The 19,335-nt window shown below is 40.5% G+C and overlaps 1 protein-coding gene across 1 annotated transcript; it reads right to left on the bottom strand.

The window, feature by feature from the left end:
• Window positions 1-4,356: 4,356 nt before the first annotated feature.
• On the bottom strand, window positions 4,357-5,841 carry LOC134206781 (uncharacterized). The gene is made up of 3 exons (XM_062682505.1): window positions 5,784-5,841; window positions 4,604-5,293; window positions 4,357-4,538 (listed from the first exon to the last, which is right to left on the bottom strand). The coding sequence occupies exons 1-3, from the start codon at window positions 5,839-5,841 to the stop codon at window positions 4,357-4,359; spliced, it is 930 nt and encodes a 309-aa protein (XP_062538489.1).
• Between the last annotated feature and the right edge of the window lie 13,494 nt (window positions 5,842-19,335).

Here is a 19,335-nt window from a genome sequence, read left to right as displayed (position 1 = left end):
ATAAATTCGGTCCACAAAAGCCCCCTTGCCAATAATAGAACAAAACCTGCCAAAGCCGTCTGTTCCCCTATTTAATTTATTGTTGCTTTTAGAAATATTTTGTCCGCCTGACAATGGCATATTTCCTCTCGTGGAACAAATTCGCGGAAGTTGATTTCGATTCATCCAAGGATTCATCGGGCACCAGATGCAAGTTCTCTGGTCCCTTTTAGAGCATAGTATTCATGTTTGCACGGATTCAGGACACATCTGTAATGCACTGTAATGAACCAGAGAAATCTTATAGGCACATTTATTTTTATTGCGAATGCAAAAACATACCTTCTGCTCAACGAAGTACTACCACTCGAATCATTTGATGTCCAGTTCTCCTTCCGGAACTATTTACGGATCGCACCGACATAGAACGAGGCACAATTTTGGTAATTTTGATGATGACTTTTTCAACAGCGAACTCTTCCGTCAAAAATAATGGCTGCCTTGAACAAACATTTCACGGGTAATGTTTACGCATTATCATTGGTGGAAGGGAATGTATATATTGTGGTAAATTTACCCATTTTATATTGTCATGAAAAAGCCCACTTTTTGACATCTTCATACTGATTAAAAAAATGGGTACTCTAGACTCTTTTAATGGGTACTTCCAAATGTCCGTGTACGTGTTTATCTCATTCTGGTGGAAAAATATTTTTTTTCAACTGACTTTTAGGAGGGATTTTTCTTATAGAGATGTCAGTTTTATCGATTTTGCAAAAAGTTTGCTTAGGAAATTGAAAAGAAAAAACTGTTGTCACCCAAAGTATTTGTGCTTCAATGCCGGGAAATAGCTACAAAACGGATAGTCTGACAATGCGTTCTAGAAGATCCGGGCTTTTTCTCGAATCAATGCCTCGGAAACATCAAGAATTACAAATCTCAAAACTTGGCGCTTGGAGCTGGAATACGGGATTCGTTTGTATTAGCTGTATAGGACTTCCAATAACACCATCGACGATGGAACGAAAGGGTTGTATGGTACGCTTCTATGTTGAATCCGTTGAACTGGCGATGCCTTGAGTTGCAGAATTAACGGGGCAGAGATCTCGTCTTGACGCTCTGGATATTTTTTCATGATAAGTGTGGCTTCGTAAAATGTACGATCTCCTCTGAAGGGGATGTTAATTGAGTCCTGTGGAGGTATGTAGAATAGGGTAAGTATTTTTGGTTGTTGTTGAGTTCACAATATAATCATTTATCCACACAATGAAATAATTTTAAAATTAGACAAGGTTACGATAACACTGATAACAATTGATTATAAAGCTTTTTCCTGTCTAATTTTCGCTCACATACTATAATTATTCATTATGATAATACAGAAGCTTGCTCATATTATCGAAGATCCCCTCGTTTACGTGGATAAGTCGCGCTGACCAATGGCCTTGTATCATACCGATCGTCTAATACCGGAACGTTACGTTTATATTTCCTTCGCTTCCCTCTTTCCCGCTTCGTAACGCTTCACCATCTAATTCATGTCAAATTCAGGAAAACTAGGGAAAACTTATGAGATATTGAAATTATACGAATTAATGCTTGACGACTGTGGGTATGTAACGGAACGTGTAGTTTTCCGGCTGTAGCAGTCTTTTTTGCTGCGTTACAAGACTGCTACAGCCGGAAAACTACACGTTCCGTATTGAAATTATGCTGAAAGATTTTCAATGATTTCATTATTATACACTTCCACGTGATTTTTGGAATATTTTTTATTCCTTTCCCGGAGTCACAATTCCGCATTGAACCTTTGATTGACCTGACTTGGGAAATTCGTAGTTTTTCTCGGAAAATTGAATTTATTTGCATAAGTAATGGAACATACACATCATTTTGACTTGTGTCAACAGTTTACTACATAAAGATACATATGTCACCGCTTTGAATTTTGCGTAATTCGCAAGAAAAGTCGTTTGGTGGTAAAATTGTTTGCACCTTGCGACAGTCCCCGAAGTATCCTGGAAATCCCCGGAAAAACTTTTACATTGGTTTTCACGCATTTCAAACAATATCTAATTTCTGATGTGGTGATTGTTTTGGTGGTCGAATATTTCAATCAGTTTGGTCAAAATTGTTGTTCTAAAATTAGCGTTACGCCACTCTCCCATAATTGTTCAAAGCGCAAACCCACGAGACGGTGCACTTCAGAAAGTAAAGTTGTCTTGAGGACAATTATATATCCCAAAAAGTATATTTCGATGCAGGGTTCGTACTTTTCCTTTTATGAGACGAAGTCATGCAATTTTCTAGTCGATGGAGAATGTTTCGTAGTTTGTGGTGAAAAACATCTTTGACTCATTCCTCTTTTCTCTTGAATGAACCTGGGAGATAAACAAAAATCGGCTTCCTTTTCACTCCTCAATTATTTTTCGCGGAAAATTGTGGTACGCTATTTCAATAAATTGTGGTTTTACGGAAGTAATCAAAACAAACGATTCCAAGCACGGAAAATATGGAGATGTAAGTAAAAATGTCATATAATCTTGTCGTGTTAAAAGTTGTTTTTCATCGCTTTTGTTTCTTTTTCTCATTCCAGAGAGCGAGTAATGGCGCTTAAACCTAGGCTTATATGTACACTGATGTACATAAGTATTCGTCATGTTTTCATAGTAATCTATCTGAGTTTATGCGAATACTTTTGCCCATCAGTGTATAAGCCATGGCACTAGACTAAAAACTGTGTCCCATCCCAAGACGTCCAGGGCCCAAGGAGTTTACATTAATCTTCTTAGCAAAGTCACTCCCAACGATTCGTCAATCATCTTTCCCCCTGAATGTGAAACGGTTGGTACGGCTGTCCCCGTTTCTTCCTTTCATAGATTCAAAACTCTTCGTTGATCATGTTATTTATTACTAAATAATCTGATTGCATGGGAGTTATGGATTCTCTCGCAAATTCAAGCCTGAACGCAGAACGGTGGGCCTGGCCGTTTTAATACTTGTGTCATATTTATAATATGCTGCAAACATTAATACAGACAAGAAAATGCTCGGAAATACAACCGACATTTCCAGGATGCTTTTCAATACTGGCTGTGCATGTGCTAAGACAAGACAAGACAATAAGTTCATTTAGAATATCATGTGGAACTTTTGGTAGAATTATCTGGAGAATCTTTGGGATATTCTGAAGGTGGGTGAGGGTAAGATCTAGGAGTAATCGTTGCAATACAAAATGTAGAAATCGTGTTGAAGTGCGCGTCGGTTTGAGAGATTTTTCTTCATCGCAAGATAATCCACGGAATAATTATAAGTTGATAAATCGTGCTTCATTAGTGCGCGTCGATTCGGTTGGAGTAACACAATTCAGTATGCAGAAGCAACCGAGGCTGCATTGTATTAGTTTTTCTTTTCTCTTCGTCGCAGAACCATGAAGTTTGTGTGCAAGTTTGTTCGTGTTTTGTGTTGGACGCAGTACGGTCGCGCGGTTATCAAAATGTATGATACTGAGTGGGCGAGTAAATTGGATAGTGAAAAAGTAAAAGGTTGTATACGATACACGACCGCCAATTGGACGTAGGATTACGTAAGTGTAGAAGATTTTATTTTGAAACTCTAAATATGTTTCTTGGTGCTGATTTTTGAAGATGGGGATGTATATTCAATCTGGGTTGGAATATCCTCGACATGTCGCATATCCTGGAAATAAATGGGCGAAAACCCGATTGTTACTATAAACTCATTTCGGTTTATAACCATAAGCAGAGTATTAAAGAAACAGAAGATCGGTAAACAACAGCCTCAACAACATCTTCCTCCATGAATATTTGGTGGCCCTGAAAAGGGCCGTTTGTTTATATTGGCTTGAAGCCTTTTGAAGTGATGTACGCCGTGGTCCCGATGAATGTTAAAGGATGCATCAATCCACTGTTGGGCTGAATCTGTAGAAAACAAAGAAAAGAACAAAACGGAAAGAATGTTTCATATTAAATACATTATGATCTAAATATAAATTTAATTACCAAATACTCAAGTTTCATTTTCAGGATCAATTATCTATTTTGCTACGGACTGTCCGGCTGATGTCAATGATTGGTCATTCTGGTTGGAATCGAACGTTTTGGCAGATGAACTAGCGGACCAACGACGATCAGTGACGTTAATTCACTTCACTGGGATGGCATCGGTTCTAGAATAAAATAACATAACTGATGAAGAGAACTATGTTTAATTCTAAATCATTAGTTTTACCTCAGGACACCGCAAGAATCGACAAAATAGGCCGGTGGTAGGAGAAGTACGTGCAGTATCTCCTGCATTCCACACATACGCTCCGGGTGAACGTTAGATCGAGACATGAGCCACCCAGAGTAGTCGCTATAGTTGGATCCGAAGCACAATCCAGATAGAGAACTGCTTCATGAACCAGATGAAATCTCTGTTCTCCTCTTTCGTCACATCAATATTAAAGTCTCCCGACACTACCACGGGCATGGCAACATGGGTGTACTTTATGAGGTTGCGCACTAAGAAATATTTCTTTTGCTTCAGGGTGGTACCTAGTAAATATTCAAAATTTAATGCAACACACTTAAATACAAACACAACTACTATTTGATTATACCTGGTGAAATATATACCGCAAACAGTAACGTGCGGGTTTCCATGATTGAAACCTCTGCAGCACAGCAGTCCCCATATTCGTCTGCTACACTCAATGCTGGGTCATAGCTTTCATTGAGCTTCGTAATGGCGTGAGAAACGGCCATAGTCGACGAACCAGCACGTTCAAATATTGCCACTCCTCCCGCTCTTGTTCCGTCACGCTTCTCTTGACAAACACAAAGGTATCCATTGATGTTTGTGGTTGTGCCGTTGTCAAGCCAAGTTTCGCTCATTGCAAGCAAATCAACGGCGGTAAGCACCCGATCTGTTGCAATGTCCGACGAGTGTGCATTCAAACTTTGTACATTGATGCTCATCAACGTACAAGCCAACTTGTTTGCGGTTATAGCTTCCATGATATCGTCTGTAATGGTGCGCATACGATGGTTACTCAAACGTTCAAGTTCCGTCCGAAGGTCGTTCATTCTAGGGGTCATAGAACCCTTTCCGTGGTGGAACCGGAATGAGTTACTGGCATTCGTCAGATACAATCCGTCGATTGATGTAACCCTGGAAAGACCAACGTAAACTAGCTGCTGTTCCTGACCCTTATCGTAATTATATACGACTTCCGAGAATGTGCCTCCCTGGGACTTATGGACTGTGAGGGCACACGCACTTACAACGGGAAACTGAACTCTTTTCAGCCCTGTCGTCGTAAAATATGAGCTACTTAGTCGCCTATTTTTAAGGGGGCGCTGATACAATGAGGCGATTAATAGGGCGCATATTTGAAAACTACGGATGTCCGTGGGATTGGGGATTGGAATTTCGATTCGTGGAACTGCAAATCTCTTAACTTCATCAGGAGCACACGGGTGCTCGCCGATGTGCTGAAAGACTGCAGATTCAGCATCGTAGCGCAGCAGGAGGTGTGTTGGAAGGATTTAATGGTGTGAAAGTTTAGAGGTATAATCACTAGAGTTGGCTCGACGAAGAGTGCAGACAGATTCGGGAGAAGAATGACGCATCGCGGGCGGTCGCGCTGCAGAAAGAATCCGGGAAGAACGTGGAACGCTATAGACGGAAACGGAGACAACAGACCCAACTCTTCCATGAGAAGAAGGCCGCCTGGAGGAAGTACAGTGCGGGGAGATAGTGCTATTTCTAAAAACACACCAGTTCTATCAGAAGCTCACCATATCCCGCAAAGGCTTCATGTCGCGGCGGATTGTGCAGGAATAAGGATGAGAGCATCTTGGCGTATGAAAGGTGGAAGCAACACTTACTTCCAGGAAAACTTAAATGGCGCTGAGAGCACAAGCAGTGAGGGTCAATACAGCGGAAGAGACGACTACATCAGTTAAGTGGACGATGGAAACCTACCAGCCCATACCTAAAGCACAATACAGCAGCTCATCAAGATGAAAGCTGTCCACTTATTTGCAGAGACTGATAGTCTGAATCTAGAATTAAGAACAGTTTCCCTAGGAGTCGAAGGAAGGGATTAGAACTATCAAGCAATCATGATCTTAAATGCCGCCTATAAAGTGATATCCCAAATCATCTTTCGGCATCTGACACCAATAGTGAATGAGTTCGTAAGAAGTTATCAAGCCGGCTCTTCGAAAATATTGTTAATGGTTATAACCATTTAAATCACTAACATTAAACGTATTTTCGGTTTGATGTTTTAAAACAACACTGCGCATTGAACACACGTTCTTAGGGCCAAGAGTGGCGGTGGCGGTGCACAAAAAAACGGTGTGTAGCGGCGAAAAATGAACCACGAACTCGCCCAACTTAACGGTGCACCCAATATCCAGAAAATAGCAAAAGCTGGAAGAATACGATGGGCAGGGGTTGTTGCAAGAATGTCGGACTGCAACCCTGAAAAGATGGCGCAGACCTTCAATCCGACAGGCAGAAAGCGCAGCGAGCTAGATGAGCAAACCTGTTAAAAAACGTTCATAACAAAGCAACCGAGGATGGAGCTGACTATTGTACATTTTAAGAGTTATACCTATGTTTCTTACAGAACCTCTCAGCACCATCGTCCGATTTGAGTAGTGTAAACAATGAATGGTTCTCGCAACAACTGATGTAATCTGTGGTTCATTCCCCTTTTACACATACAGTATTAATTTTGCACCCTACCATTCCTACCCATGAACGCATATTTGTGAAATTTCGAAGAATTCGACTAACAAAAATCTTTGTGCAATTTTTGGCGATTTTTAGAAAATTATCTAGATTTTAATACTAATACGTTTCACAAGGGCCCCTCCTTAGCCGTGCGGTAAGATGCGTGGCTACAAAGCAATACCATGCTGAGAGTGGCTGGGTTCGACTAGGATTGGGAATAGACTAGGATTGGGAATTGTCTCGACTTCCCTGGGCATAAAAGTATCATCGTGTTAGCCTCATGACATGATATACGAATGCAGAAATGGTATCTTGGCTTAGAAACCTCGCAGTTAATGACTGTGGAATTGCTTGATAAATACTAAGCTGTGAGACGGTAATGTCACCCAATGTAACCCAATGAAGAAGAAAAAGAAAAAGCAGAAGAAGAAGAAGAAGAAAAGACGTATCACGACTTACAGGGTCCGGCAATTAAACTGCTACGTAATTGTGTAACAATAATATAATACAAAATACTTTTTAAGAACTAAGTAGTTCTACAAAACGTCGTCGAACGTGGGAACGTCTGTATTTACGAGACTTACGGCAGTATTAGACGCCGGCTCAAAAAGTGAAGAAACCACAACTAAGGGGTTTTCAGGGTTTTGAGCTACGAGCGGCCAGCATTAAGCTCAAGGACAAAAAATATAAACATTTGAATATTTAAAAATTTATATTTTTTCTTGTGAAATTGAATGAAATTCTAATGACATATTTTTGTTTTGATCAATTTATCAGTTTAATCTAATGTAGAAGTTCAATTCCGGGACCCTGTGACCCTGTGACATTTCTCCCATGCCTACTATTGTTGATTGTTATAAATATGCGATCGTAGGTAGACCAGTTGTCTTACAAAAACTTTCGACAACTGAGCATCCACGAGCATTATATCGAAAGTACATACGATTTCCTGCAACGATGCGTCACCGAATTCCTCTGCTAGTATCGTTTTTGGCGGTCACCAGTAGAGTTCCCAAGTAAACGAATTCTTCAGCCATCTCAATTTCATCACCACCGATACAAACTTGTGTTGGGTGTCTAACGTTGTCCTTTGTTGACTTTGAATCTCCAACTATCATGTGCTTCATCTTCGACGAGTTTAAGTCCGATTCATTTAACTGCCCTCTTCTGTCCGATGTAGGCTTCCTAGATCTTCTCAAAGATGTGTGCCATAATGTAGCGTACACACGCTCGAACACGTTGGACCAACATTGACAAGAATTTACTCGATCATCCCGTACTTGCCTGTTAACTGTCCCTAGGCTCGAATTATTTAAAAGAATCTTTTCGTCATCGTGCAGTCAAATATTGGAACGAATTGCCAGTTATTTTCAGGAATGAAAGAAATTCAACTGCTTCCAAGAACAAGATCAAGATTCACTTTAATCGGTATTGAAATGTACAATGGTGTTGATCAAAAGACGTTGCTATCAATATATAGTTGCTCATAGACACATATACATTGAAAATCGTTAGAAGATTATTTATGTAGTTATGAATTATTGTTAAATAAATAAATAAATAAATAAATAAATAAAATAAATAAACAAATAAAGTTCAATTTTGACCTCTCTTATTTGCTCTTCTTGTTACATTTTTTAATACATGAGAAAGGCATCATAACCTCTAGGTGTGGTAGAAGTGCTGTAAGTGCAGTGAGAACTAGTAATTACTAGTATATAATACACTAGTTATGATCTGCGATGTTTCTAAGCCAAGCTACCATTTTTGCTCCATTTTTGATGCTAACACGATGATAGCTACTTTTATGCCCAGGGAAGTCAAGACAATTTCCAAACCGAAAATTTCCTAGACCGGACCGGGAATACGAACCCAGCCACCCTCAGCATGAAGAAGAATTTGAAAATAAGCTTTCAATATTTTTGCTGCCCACTGCATTGATAAGGTTTCAAAAACTTTCAAATGAAGTGAATAATTTATATTTAATACGTCTACTATTGACAATTGCGATTCTACCACAGGCGCTGTCAAGACAATAATTCTATAGATAACATATGGATCTCTTTTAATGGAGAGTCCTAAATATGTTTAAGTTGTAATGGTAATGTGTACATTATGAACTGTTAGAAAGTTGAATAATTCATCATCCTTACTCATCAAAGAGCGGGCATTTCAGTCAAAAACCATTTAAAAAAATACCCAGATTTGGCGGATTAAGCGGCGATGATGCCTTTGTCGTGCATCGTAAAATGTATTGAAAAAATCACCAGTTTTTATCCAAATAAGGTACACCGGGGCAAGTTGAAACGGTTTTTTTCGAAGTTGAAATTCGAAGTGCTGTAAAAAAATCACCCTTTGATATATTTTGCATCCGTTTGCGGTGTTTGCTAGTTCGGGCCAGAGGGCACGGAAAACATGAGACAGGATCGATTGAGCATGATGATTGATGAAGCAAAATCGATTTTAGAAACACTTAGAAGAAGATAGACTTTTGATATAGATTAACTTGAACATGTTACTAATACAGCTGTTACCTGTACATCGACCCTATTGATTTTAAAATATGTTTCATTATTTCGGTTAAATGTTCCCTCGCACACACGCGCCGCGGCTATCGCCGTGAATATATCACTGAATCGTTGCATTCTAGGTTAAAATAACGCTTCGGTACCATTGCGATAAATAGTAGCAGTCGTCCAGCGATAGTGACAGTCCGTTGTGTTTGGGGAAGTTATAACCACGTCAGATCACTGATGATTGTAATCAACCAAATGGTTGATTAGAAAAAAAAAAACGTTTATGCAAAATAGTAGCAATATAAATATGCAGTTGCTAGGGATCCACTGTTAGTTATTTTACCATGCACATGATTTGTATTATCTCATGAAAGGTCCGTTATGTATACAAAACTATGCCAATTATCTTAAGCGTGCAAACTAACCACCCGCTCTCAAGCAGTGACCGAAATTTTCGTGCGGTTCGTGTGACCGTTACTCTCGGCGGCCGGTAAATCGTTCGGATTTTAAACAGTTCGTCTTTCGTCGCTGGGGCTTTTTGTTTATCCAGTAGTGATCGAAAACTATTTGTGCCGTGCGGTTCGCGTTGTTGTATTTCGTGATAGTTTTGAAGAAAAACAACAGTTTCATCAGCAAAATATTAACTGTTTTTTTCTTCTACAGTAGTTTTGGATGTAATTTAACGCGCAAGTGACGGTCGTTTCGGTCGTGTGGTGGGCTTTTTTTTAGTGAATTGGGGCTTTTTGAGTTTTTAAGTGCACAGTTTTGCTGCAGTAAATTAATGCGAATATGTTCCTGAATCAGGATTTTGCACAGTGGAAGTGATATATTCTGTGTATGGTAACAAATTGGGAATTTGTTTTGTAGAATTGAAATATCTGCTGTTATGAGACATCGCAACTCATTTAAATTAGTGCAGTTTTTTTTTTCATTTTTTCAGTGGTGTAGCAGTATCTATGAATCGAATCTTCTTTTTCTTACACCTATTAAACAAGCTCTGTGGAATATCAAAAAATTGAGGTGAGAGCTTGTTTCGGTTTGTTATCACATAGCAGCGGCGCGGCTTCGTGGATCGACGTTGGTGTAAGTTTGTTTTTGACGTAAACTTTATTTGAGGGAAGGGAATATTGCATTTTAAATGTATTTTAGAACATTTTTGTGTAAAGAATAATGAGAATTATGATGAAGTTAACAACTAAAATATATTGAAGATAAGAAAAACGTTATCTAATTGTTTGTACATACGTAGTTGGTACATATGTAGTTTATTGAACAGCCGGAAATTTTCAATACATTTTTAAGCTTTCAATTGAGAATGAGAACTGCAGATATCCAATTAGTTTTCGTCTGCGTTTTTATTTTCGTCATAGTTTCGAAATCCAATTAAAGAGACACTTTTTCGCCAAACTCATCCGTAGCAAATAGTAAGCTTAGGTTCTGCTATAGACCTACCAAATGGACGTTGCTTTCGGTGGTTGTAGCCCCGACGACCATCGACGGAAGTAACTGCCGTGTCCTATTTTTATATTTATATGACCTTTAATGAATTCGATCATACAAGATCTAAACGGAAATATTTGGATCAGTATTAATAATATTCCACATAAACTTTCACTTTTTGTCTTATGCCTTGCAAATATATTTTTCCGGCAAAGAAAAGTATGCTCGTCTTCAGTTTCGTGCGACTCTGCAAATCAAGTTACTGTCTATCCGGAACAAATTCAGAACGCTTTTTATACCGAAGTTGGATTTTTCTCCAGATACAGCCAATTTACGCCACTTGGGAAGTTGCCTGTAAAGATGCGCTAAACAATCAATTAGTTTGACAGATGAAACTTCAGAAAAAAAATCGCTTCAAAACTCCCGACTTCCGAATTCTAATTTGTTGCTACGCCGATAATATATTCAATAAAATAAATTGATAGAATAGTACCAAAGATATTTAAGTACAAGATAGTCCACTCTTCAGTTTCTCATACAATCTTTTGGCGAACAGACTGTTTCGACAGAAGCGCCAACTTGTGATGTAAAGTCAAACTAATTTTCAAAAAACGATCAAGTAAGCATTGCGTTTTCATTGTTTTTTTTATAACAATATGCAAACATCGATGCAAACGTCAATGTTAGTAGATGAGTTCGCTTCGTAAGTGATTAGCGTGAGCTGTGTTGTATAATTATAATTTTTTTCTTCCAGAGTATGATCATTAATCTCTTAAATTACAGATGATCAGTAGGATGACAGTGCCAAATGTTATAGCTTCTGCTAGCAAAATTATGGAAGGTTGTAGCCAATTTTAATTGGAGAAAGCTTGATGACATATACCCTTCTCTCCAGAATTATGTTGATCCTTTGATGTGGGGAAGAGTAGGAAGGAAGCTTATATCTCGATACAATTAACGAAGTTTCAAATTATCGGCTTATAGTACAAATAAATGTTGTGATATCAATGCATTAAAGAAAACGGTAGAAATTTATTCATTTTTGACTTACGACTTACATCCACTATGGTCTGTCCAAAGATTTTGATCTGTCGCCTCTTACTGAGTGGTCAAATGAAGCCACGAATTAGTCAAAGTCAATGGCAATGCCTAAACTCAAATATATTGTAGTTCAACACAGTACGTGTTTGACGTTTTGGTTTATTTTGGTTTGCTATCTCAGAATCGCATCGTCGCGTTTCAGTATACGTCGCGCCGCAGTGAGTGATATTCGTTCATTGACGCGCCTCAACGCGTTTACTGTGATTTACTGTGATTGAATAGTTCGACCGCCATCCGTTGGAGCGCTACAATGCATGTTCGCCTGTTTTTCACAAGAGTGGGCTATATTGGTAATATATAATATTTGATAGTACCTACTCAGCTCATCTTATATTCTTCTTTCATGTCTCTAGATTCTAACTTTAACTTGGCATGATTTTCAACTTGGTGTTCTATTAGCATTTTGACAGCTAGTAATTGAAAGCTTTTTTTGTGCAGGCAGTATTAATCTGCATCTTGGGGAGCAAAAAATGTTTTATTTGTAGCAATCATCAGTGCAGAACTCAAACTTAAATATCCAACCCGACGAGTATTCCCATATTCACTAGCGAGGCCAAGCGGATGAGTTCCGGAATAATATGATCTGCGACAGTTTCGTATTAACCTCTTGAACAAATTTATGGAAGACTGTAACTTTCTAAATATTACGGATTCCAAAATATCATACACAGGCCTGGGAATTGTCGCGTTTGTCAATGACACCTGACAAGATACATAAAAACATGGTCAGTCAAAAAAAACTTGTCAACTTCCAGTTTTCCGTCGCACGACTGGATCCCCACGACCAGATGACAACTTTTTCCAACCGCGACGATTTGCTTTTGTTGTATGTCTTGTTAGAGCACACATCTGCGACAAAAGTGTGACAACGCATACACTTTCGGCTCTGTGCACGACACAACATTGGTCCCGAAAGTAAGTTATGTCGCATCTTCTGGTTGACCATCTGCGTGGAGGAGCAATAGCAGCGGACAAATTTGAAATATCATACTGAAAAGAGCACTTTATAATTAATTATTTCTTTGTTCTCTTGACAGATTTTCTGTTTAGAAATAAGACATTTTATTCAATTTTTGCGTTGTTACGTACATAATAATACATAAACAAAAAAACAAGTGTCTCTTGCACAGAGAAAGATCCCCCAGTGTAGAATAACTGAACCATTTAACGCAACGCAAGTTTGCTCGCTTTTCACGCGGTTTATGGAGTTTTCGTACTTTTCAAGCGGGTTTTGCATTGATGCTGTTTTTTAACCGATTTTGTTCACGTGGATTTGAAAAAAAATCGGAGCATACGAAACAGCGATTTTTGATAAAGTTTTTTGCGGTTTTTGTAATTTACCCGGTTTTGACTTACGCAGTACAATCAATCGTCCGCGACTTCAGTGGATTTTAACCGGTACACCGTTTGTAGCAATTGCCTGATAGACGGTTATTTGACTGCAATATTTTATGTATAAGGGAAGATCCATTAATTACGTAACGCGAAAATTGGACTTTTTCAACCCCCTCCCCCTATGTCACACTTTTCAGTATGACGCTTTTGAAATTTTTGTATGGATCGTCACACTTCACTCAACCCCCCCTCCCCCCTCTAAACGTTACGTAATTTGTGGACGTTCCCTAAGAGAAATACGGAATTTTATTTAAGCGTATATCCTACATTAGGGGCAATTAAGGAACATTCGATATATTTTTGATTGATTGGAATTACTGCACGTTAACTTGGGCGGAGTATTAAATTTTAATCGCTAGTCACGCGCTGTTGTGGGGCCGTACACTTATTACGGTGCATTTTTCTGTGTTTTTCGAAACCCCCTCCAATGTAAATTTTTTTTTTACACATTATTTTTTATTTATATGGAAAGTAAGAAAATGATAGTACTCCTTCCAGTGCTTACGTAATAAGTGTACGGTCATGAAACGCTTATGCGGGCTTGTTCATGTTATGTACAGCGTGATATGTTTTTTGGTTTATGATGTTCAAAATACAACAGCTTGTGTGCTCGAGTGTTAATGGCCCACTTAAAAGATTTCCGGATATAGATAATTTCCAACCATTCGTGATTTTTAAACATACATTTTAGATATGTAATTAAATGACGCATTTTGGTTAAACAGGAGGAGCTGGACTAAAATCACCAAAATTCGACACATTATTATTATGCCGTACATATTAGCCGTTTTTATAATGAGCTCGACTTCAACTGCTGTAAAACCCAGATATTTCAGTGGTTTCCCCACATTTTGTCATCAATTCATAATGACAACATTTTGCTGACAACGACAACAATTTTTGTCGCGACAAAATTCAAAGGTGACATGACGAACTTTTTTGTCAATAACCATGACAACTATTCTAATCCGTCTGGTTGTGCAAAACCTTAGTCGCGATGGAAAGCGTCACGACAAATATATCGTAACAAAATAAGTATGTGACAAGATTCAAAATGTCTTGTCGGAGCGAGAGACCAGTAGTACGCTGTATCGAGCTACGTTGGTTAGGTTGTGTTGTCCAGTTTGATGTGACTGTTTTCTTTTTGGTTTTGTCGCATGGTTTTTGTGTATGAAGGTGACAAATCCCAGGCCTGATCATACTTATCACCATGAACATTGAGCTGGTGAGCACCAACCAAGCAATTTGTAAGAAAATCACGACTTGCTCCGACGTTTTGAGGTCCCGATAAGCCCCGCTAGGTTATATCGGAGGTCTCAACTTCTCAGACAAATCTTGAAGGACGGGACAATTTGTGAGTCCCAAAATTTGTTCACATCGGTTCACTGACGGCTGAGATATAGCGATTTGAAAATAGCGTTCCAACTTTTTTCGAGGCTTGGTCGCTCGTGTAAGTAAAACCTATTTCCGTCGGAGGAGTGTTAAGGTCACTCCTGACGGAATCCAAGTTTAAAAGTGCTCGCGTTTTCAGGGGCACACCACTCGATTCAGAGGCGGCGCACAACTGTCATTTTTGTTAATTTAGCTTTGCTGCGTCGCAGCATGCGTGAAATAAGCGAAATGACAGTTGTGCGTTGCTTCCGTATCGAGTGGTGTGCCCCCGAAGTCGCGAGCACTTTTAAACTTGGATTCCGTCAGGAGTGACCTTAATGCTTTGGGTTCGAATCAAGGAGCAGCCATGGGAGGAAGAAGGAGGTGAGGCATTTGAAGAGACTGTAAATGTGTTGGCCGTAGGGCAAACTATTTTTTGTACACAATCACAAGGGACGTATTTGAGACCGCATTTGAAACATTTCCATAAACAGATAAGCAGTTACTTGCGTCTCCAAGTAAATATGACCCCCTATATATCTCTAAAACATTTTTGATTATCTCTAAATATTTTTTTTAAAAATATTTTGATTACTCCTGTTTTAGCTGTTACAAACAACAAAAAAATATCGTATTGCTACCTATTCGATTCCATTTGATCAGCAATTTTATTTCGCCGCCAGAAACCACCACGAGGCGGCCAAATTTCAAAAATATCAAAGTTGCTTATTTTCTTTGGCGTTTTTCTGATGTTTTTCTGAATTTCAAAAATATCAAAGTTGCTTTTTTTCTTTGGCGTTTTCTGACTTTGGCGTATTTTTCGTTGCGACTAAAATAAGCGGAGTAGTAGATTTTTTATGAGCGATACAAGCATGATCCGACTATAATTTCATGTCTTTATACTGTGTTTGCTCTACGGCCTGAATAACATGTTATTCAAACTATCAACAATAGAAAGCTCATAGCCGAATAACATAAAAAGGGTCTAGTGCGAACACAGACCTAACTGTCTAACTGCAAGTTGATTGCAGCGCCGCACTCTGGGTGGATTTTATTTCAGGCTTGATGGCTTTCTCCAGAACACATGAAAACGTTGTACGCCCAGGTTTTTTTACGCGGTTGGAGTTAATTAATTTCTCGATTAACATGAACTTTCACAACTGTTGTTGTGAAAGTTCAGGTTAACCGAGAAATTATTTAATTTTCTTTGATTTTTTGTGAATTTTTTCGTGGGGTTAACTCATTGCTTCATTATTGATGCTGAAGGTTAACGACCAAAACAGAACCGTGTAAAAAAACAACCTGGGTGTATTCTGTTAATCCTCCAACTTTCCCGGCAAAATTTTCCATCTTTTCAAAGATATAAAGACAGCAGATCTCAATCCGAACCGATACGTTTTTCTTCAAAATCAATAAATTCATGTTTATTTCCACGTATTTTCTTCAAACTTAACATTGTAAGTGTTTGGCCAGTTGACTCTTCAGCTTCAGTTTTAAGTTTTCACAGTTTTGCTCTAGATTATAAATTTAAAAAGTTTTCTAGTTTGGCAATTAAGCCTTTTGGAGGCATTGATTTGTTAATCGAACCGATACGTGAGAAGTCCATCCGTTCGGTAGTTATATTGCCTCAAAGGAAAGCAAACTCATTTTTATATTTTTAGAACATAAAAATAAGCTTGTACAAGCTCCTACTATTACAACATCGGTTTTGCGCGAACTCGCTCTCTCTAGACCATGGTAGCTCACTACCCGAAACAATTAACACGAATGAGGGTGGAGAGCGTAGAAGTAGTGCTCACCGACTTCTTGACTTTTCAGACAAGAGAGGCATCATTTCAAAACAGCAATAATTCACACGGTAACCGTGAAGGAGTGGATAGCATACATGCATCATTCTGGCGGTTTTGTTGATACTCTTGGTTCGAATCCAAGAGGCAGCCATGGGAGGGGGAAGGGGGTGGGGCATTTAAAACCGATTGGTTTACTATTTTTTGTACACACAGTTGATAGTAACTATCATACTGAGACCCATATAGGCGAATCTGAGTTTTAATGAGCTGAAATAGACCAACACAAATTTTTGCTTTAGGAGAAAGCTTCTTAGTTGTCGACTAAGCGTGACTAAACAGGACGGCAGGGCTGTATGACCCAAGTATCCCAAAATAAAATATGTTTCCAGGGGATGCTGGAATGCGATTTTAGGTGAACAATAGAATACTTTCAATGCAGAATCAAGACCCATATGGGCGCCGGCAGTGTGAAGCCGTACTCGCGGATGCACAACATGTTAGCTTTGGGGGAGTTGATAGTAACTATCAGCGCTCAACTGCGACTCATGGGGCGCCGGCAGTGCGAAGCCGTTCTCGCGGATGCACAACATGTTAGCTTTGGGGAGTTGATAGTAACTATCAGCGCTCAACTGCGACTCATGAGGGCGCCGGCAGTGCGAAGCCGTACTCGCGGATGCACAACATGTTAGCTTTGGGGAGTGGATAGTAACTATCAGCGCTCAACTGCGACTCATGGGGGCGCCGGCAGTGCGAAGCCGTTCTCGCGGATGCACAACATGTTAGCTTTGGGGGAGTTGATAGTAACTATCAGCGCTCAACTGCGACTCATGGGGGCGCCGGCAGTGCGAAGCCGTACTCGCAAAAGCACAACATGTTAGCTTTGGGGGAGTTGATAGTAACTATCAGCGCTCAACTGCGACTCATGGAAGCGCCGGCAGTGCGAAGCCGTACTCGCAAAAGCACAACATGTTAGCTTTGGGGAGTTGATAGTAACTATCAGCGCTCAACTGCGACTCATGGGGCGCCGGCAGTGCGAAGCCGTACTCGCAAAGCACAACATGTAAACCGATTGGTTTACTATTTTTGTACACAGAGTTGATAGTAACTTTCATACTGAGACCCATATAGGCGATTCTGAGTTTTAATGAGCTGAAATAGACCAACACAAATTTTTGCTTTAGGAGAAAGCTTCTTAGTTGTCGACTAAGCGTGACTAAACAGGACGGCAGGGCTGTATGACCCAAGTATCCCAAAATAAAATATGTTTCCAGGGGATGCTGGAATGCGATTTTAGGTGAACAATAGAATACTTTCAATGCAGAATCAAGACCCATATGGGCGCCGGCAGTGTGAAGCCGTACTCGCGGATGCACAACATGTTAGCTTTGGGGGGTTGATAGTAACTATCAGCGCTCAACTGCGACTCATGGGGGCGCCGGCAGTGCGAAGCCGTACTCGCGGATGCACAACATGTTAGCTTTGGGGGAGTTGGTAGTAACTATCAGCGCTCAACTGCGACTCATGAGGGCGCCGGCAGTGCGAAGCCGTACTCGCGGATGCACAACATGTTAGCTTTGGGGGAGTTGATAGTAACTATCAGCGCTCAACTGCGACTCATGGGGGCGCCGGCAGTGCGAAGCCGTTCTCGCGGATGCACAACATGTTAGCTTTGGGGGAGTTGATAGTAACTATCAGCGCTCAACTGCGACTCATGGGGGCGCCGGCAGTGCGAAGCCGTACTCGCAAAAGCACAACATGTTAGCTTTGGGGGAGTTGATAGTAACTATCAGCGCTCAACTGCGACTCATGGGGGCGCCGGCAGTGCGAAGCCGTACTCGCAAAAGCACAACATGTTAGCTTTGGGGGAGTTGATAGTAACTATCAGCGCTCAACTGCGACTCATGGGGGCGCCGGCAGTGCGAAGCCGTTCTCGCGGATGCACAACATGTTAGCTTTGGGGGAGTTGATAGTAACTATCAGCGCTCAACTGCGACTCATGGGGGCGCCGGCAGTGCGAAGCCGTACTCGCAAAAGCACAACATGTTAGCTTTGGGGGAGTTGATAGTAACTATCAGCGCTCAACTGCGACTCATGGAAGCGCCGGCAGTGCGAAGCCGTACTCGCAAAAGCACAACATGTTAGCTTTGGGGGAGTTGATAGTAACTATCAGCGCTCAACTGCGACTCATGGGGGCGCCGGCAGTGCGAAGCCGTACTCGCAAAAGCACAACATGTAAACCGATTGGTTTACTATTTTTGTACACAGAGTTGATAGTAACTATCATACTGAGACCCATATAGGCGATTCTGAGTTTTAATGAGCTGAAATAGACCAACACAAATTTTTGCTTTAGGAGAAAGCTTCTTAGTTGTCGACTAAGCGTGACTAAACAGGACGGCAGGGCTGTATGACCCAAGTATCCCAAAATAAAATATGTTTCCAGGGATGCTGGAATGCGATTTTAGGTGAACAATAGAATACTTTCAATGCAGAATCAAGACCCATATGGGCGCCGGCAGTGTGAAGCCGTACTCGCGGATGCACAACATGTTAGCTTTGGGGAGTTGATAGTAACTATCAGCGCTCAACTGCGACTCATGGGGCGCCGGCAGTGCGAAGCCGTTCTCGCGGATGCACAACATGTTAGCTTTGGGGAGTTGATAGTAACTATCAGCGCTCAACTGCGACTCATGAGGGCGCCGGCAGTGCGAAGCCGTACTCGCGGATGCACAACATGTTAGCTTTGGGGAGTTGATAGTAACTATCAGCGCTCAACTGCGACTCATGGGGGCGCCGGCAGTGCGAAGCCGTTCTCGCGGATGCACAACATGTTAGCTTTGGGGAGTTGATAGTAACTATCAGCGCTCAACTGCGACTCATGGGGCGCCGGCAGTGCGAAGCCGTACTCGCAAAAGCACAACATGTTAGCTTTGGGGGAGTTGATAGTAACTATCAGCGCTCAACTGCGACTCATGGAAGCGCCGGCAGTGCGA

The sequence above is a fragment of the Armigeres subalbatus genome, chromosome 1 (genome assembly GCF_024139115.2).
Source record: "Armigeres subalbatus isolate Guangzhou_Male chromosome 1, GZ_Asu_2, whole genome shotgun sequence".
NCBI lineage: Eukaryota > Metazoa > Arthropoda > Insecta > Diptera > Culicidae > Armigeres > Armigeres subalbatus.
The sequence above is the reverse complement of the archived record's forward strand: the minus strand, read 5'-3'. Positions and strand labels throughout refer to the sequence as shown.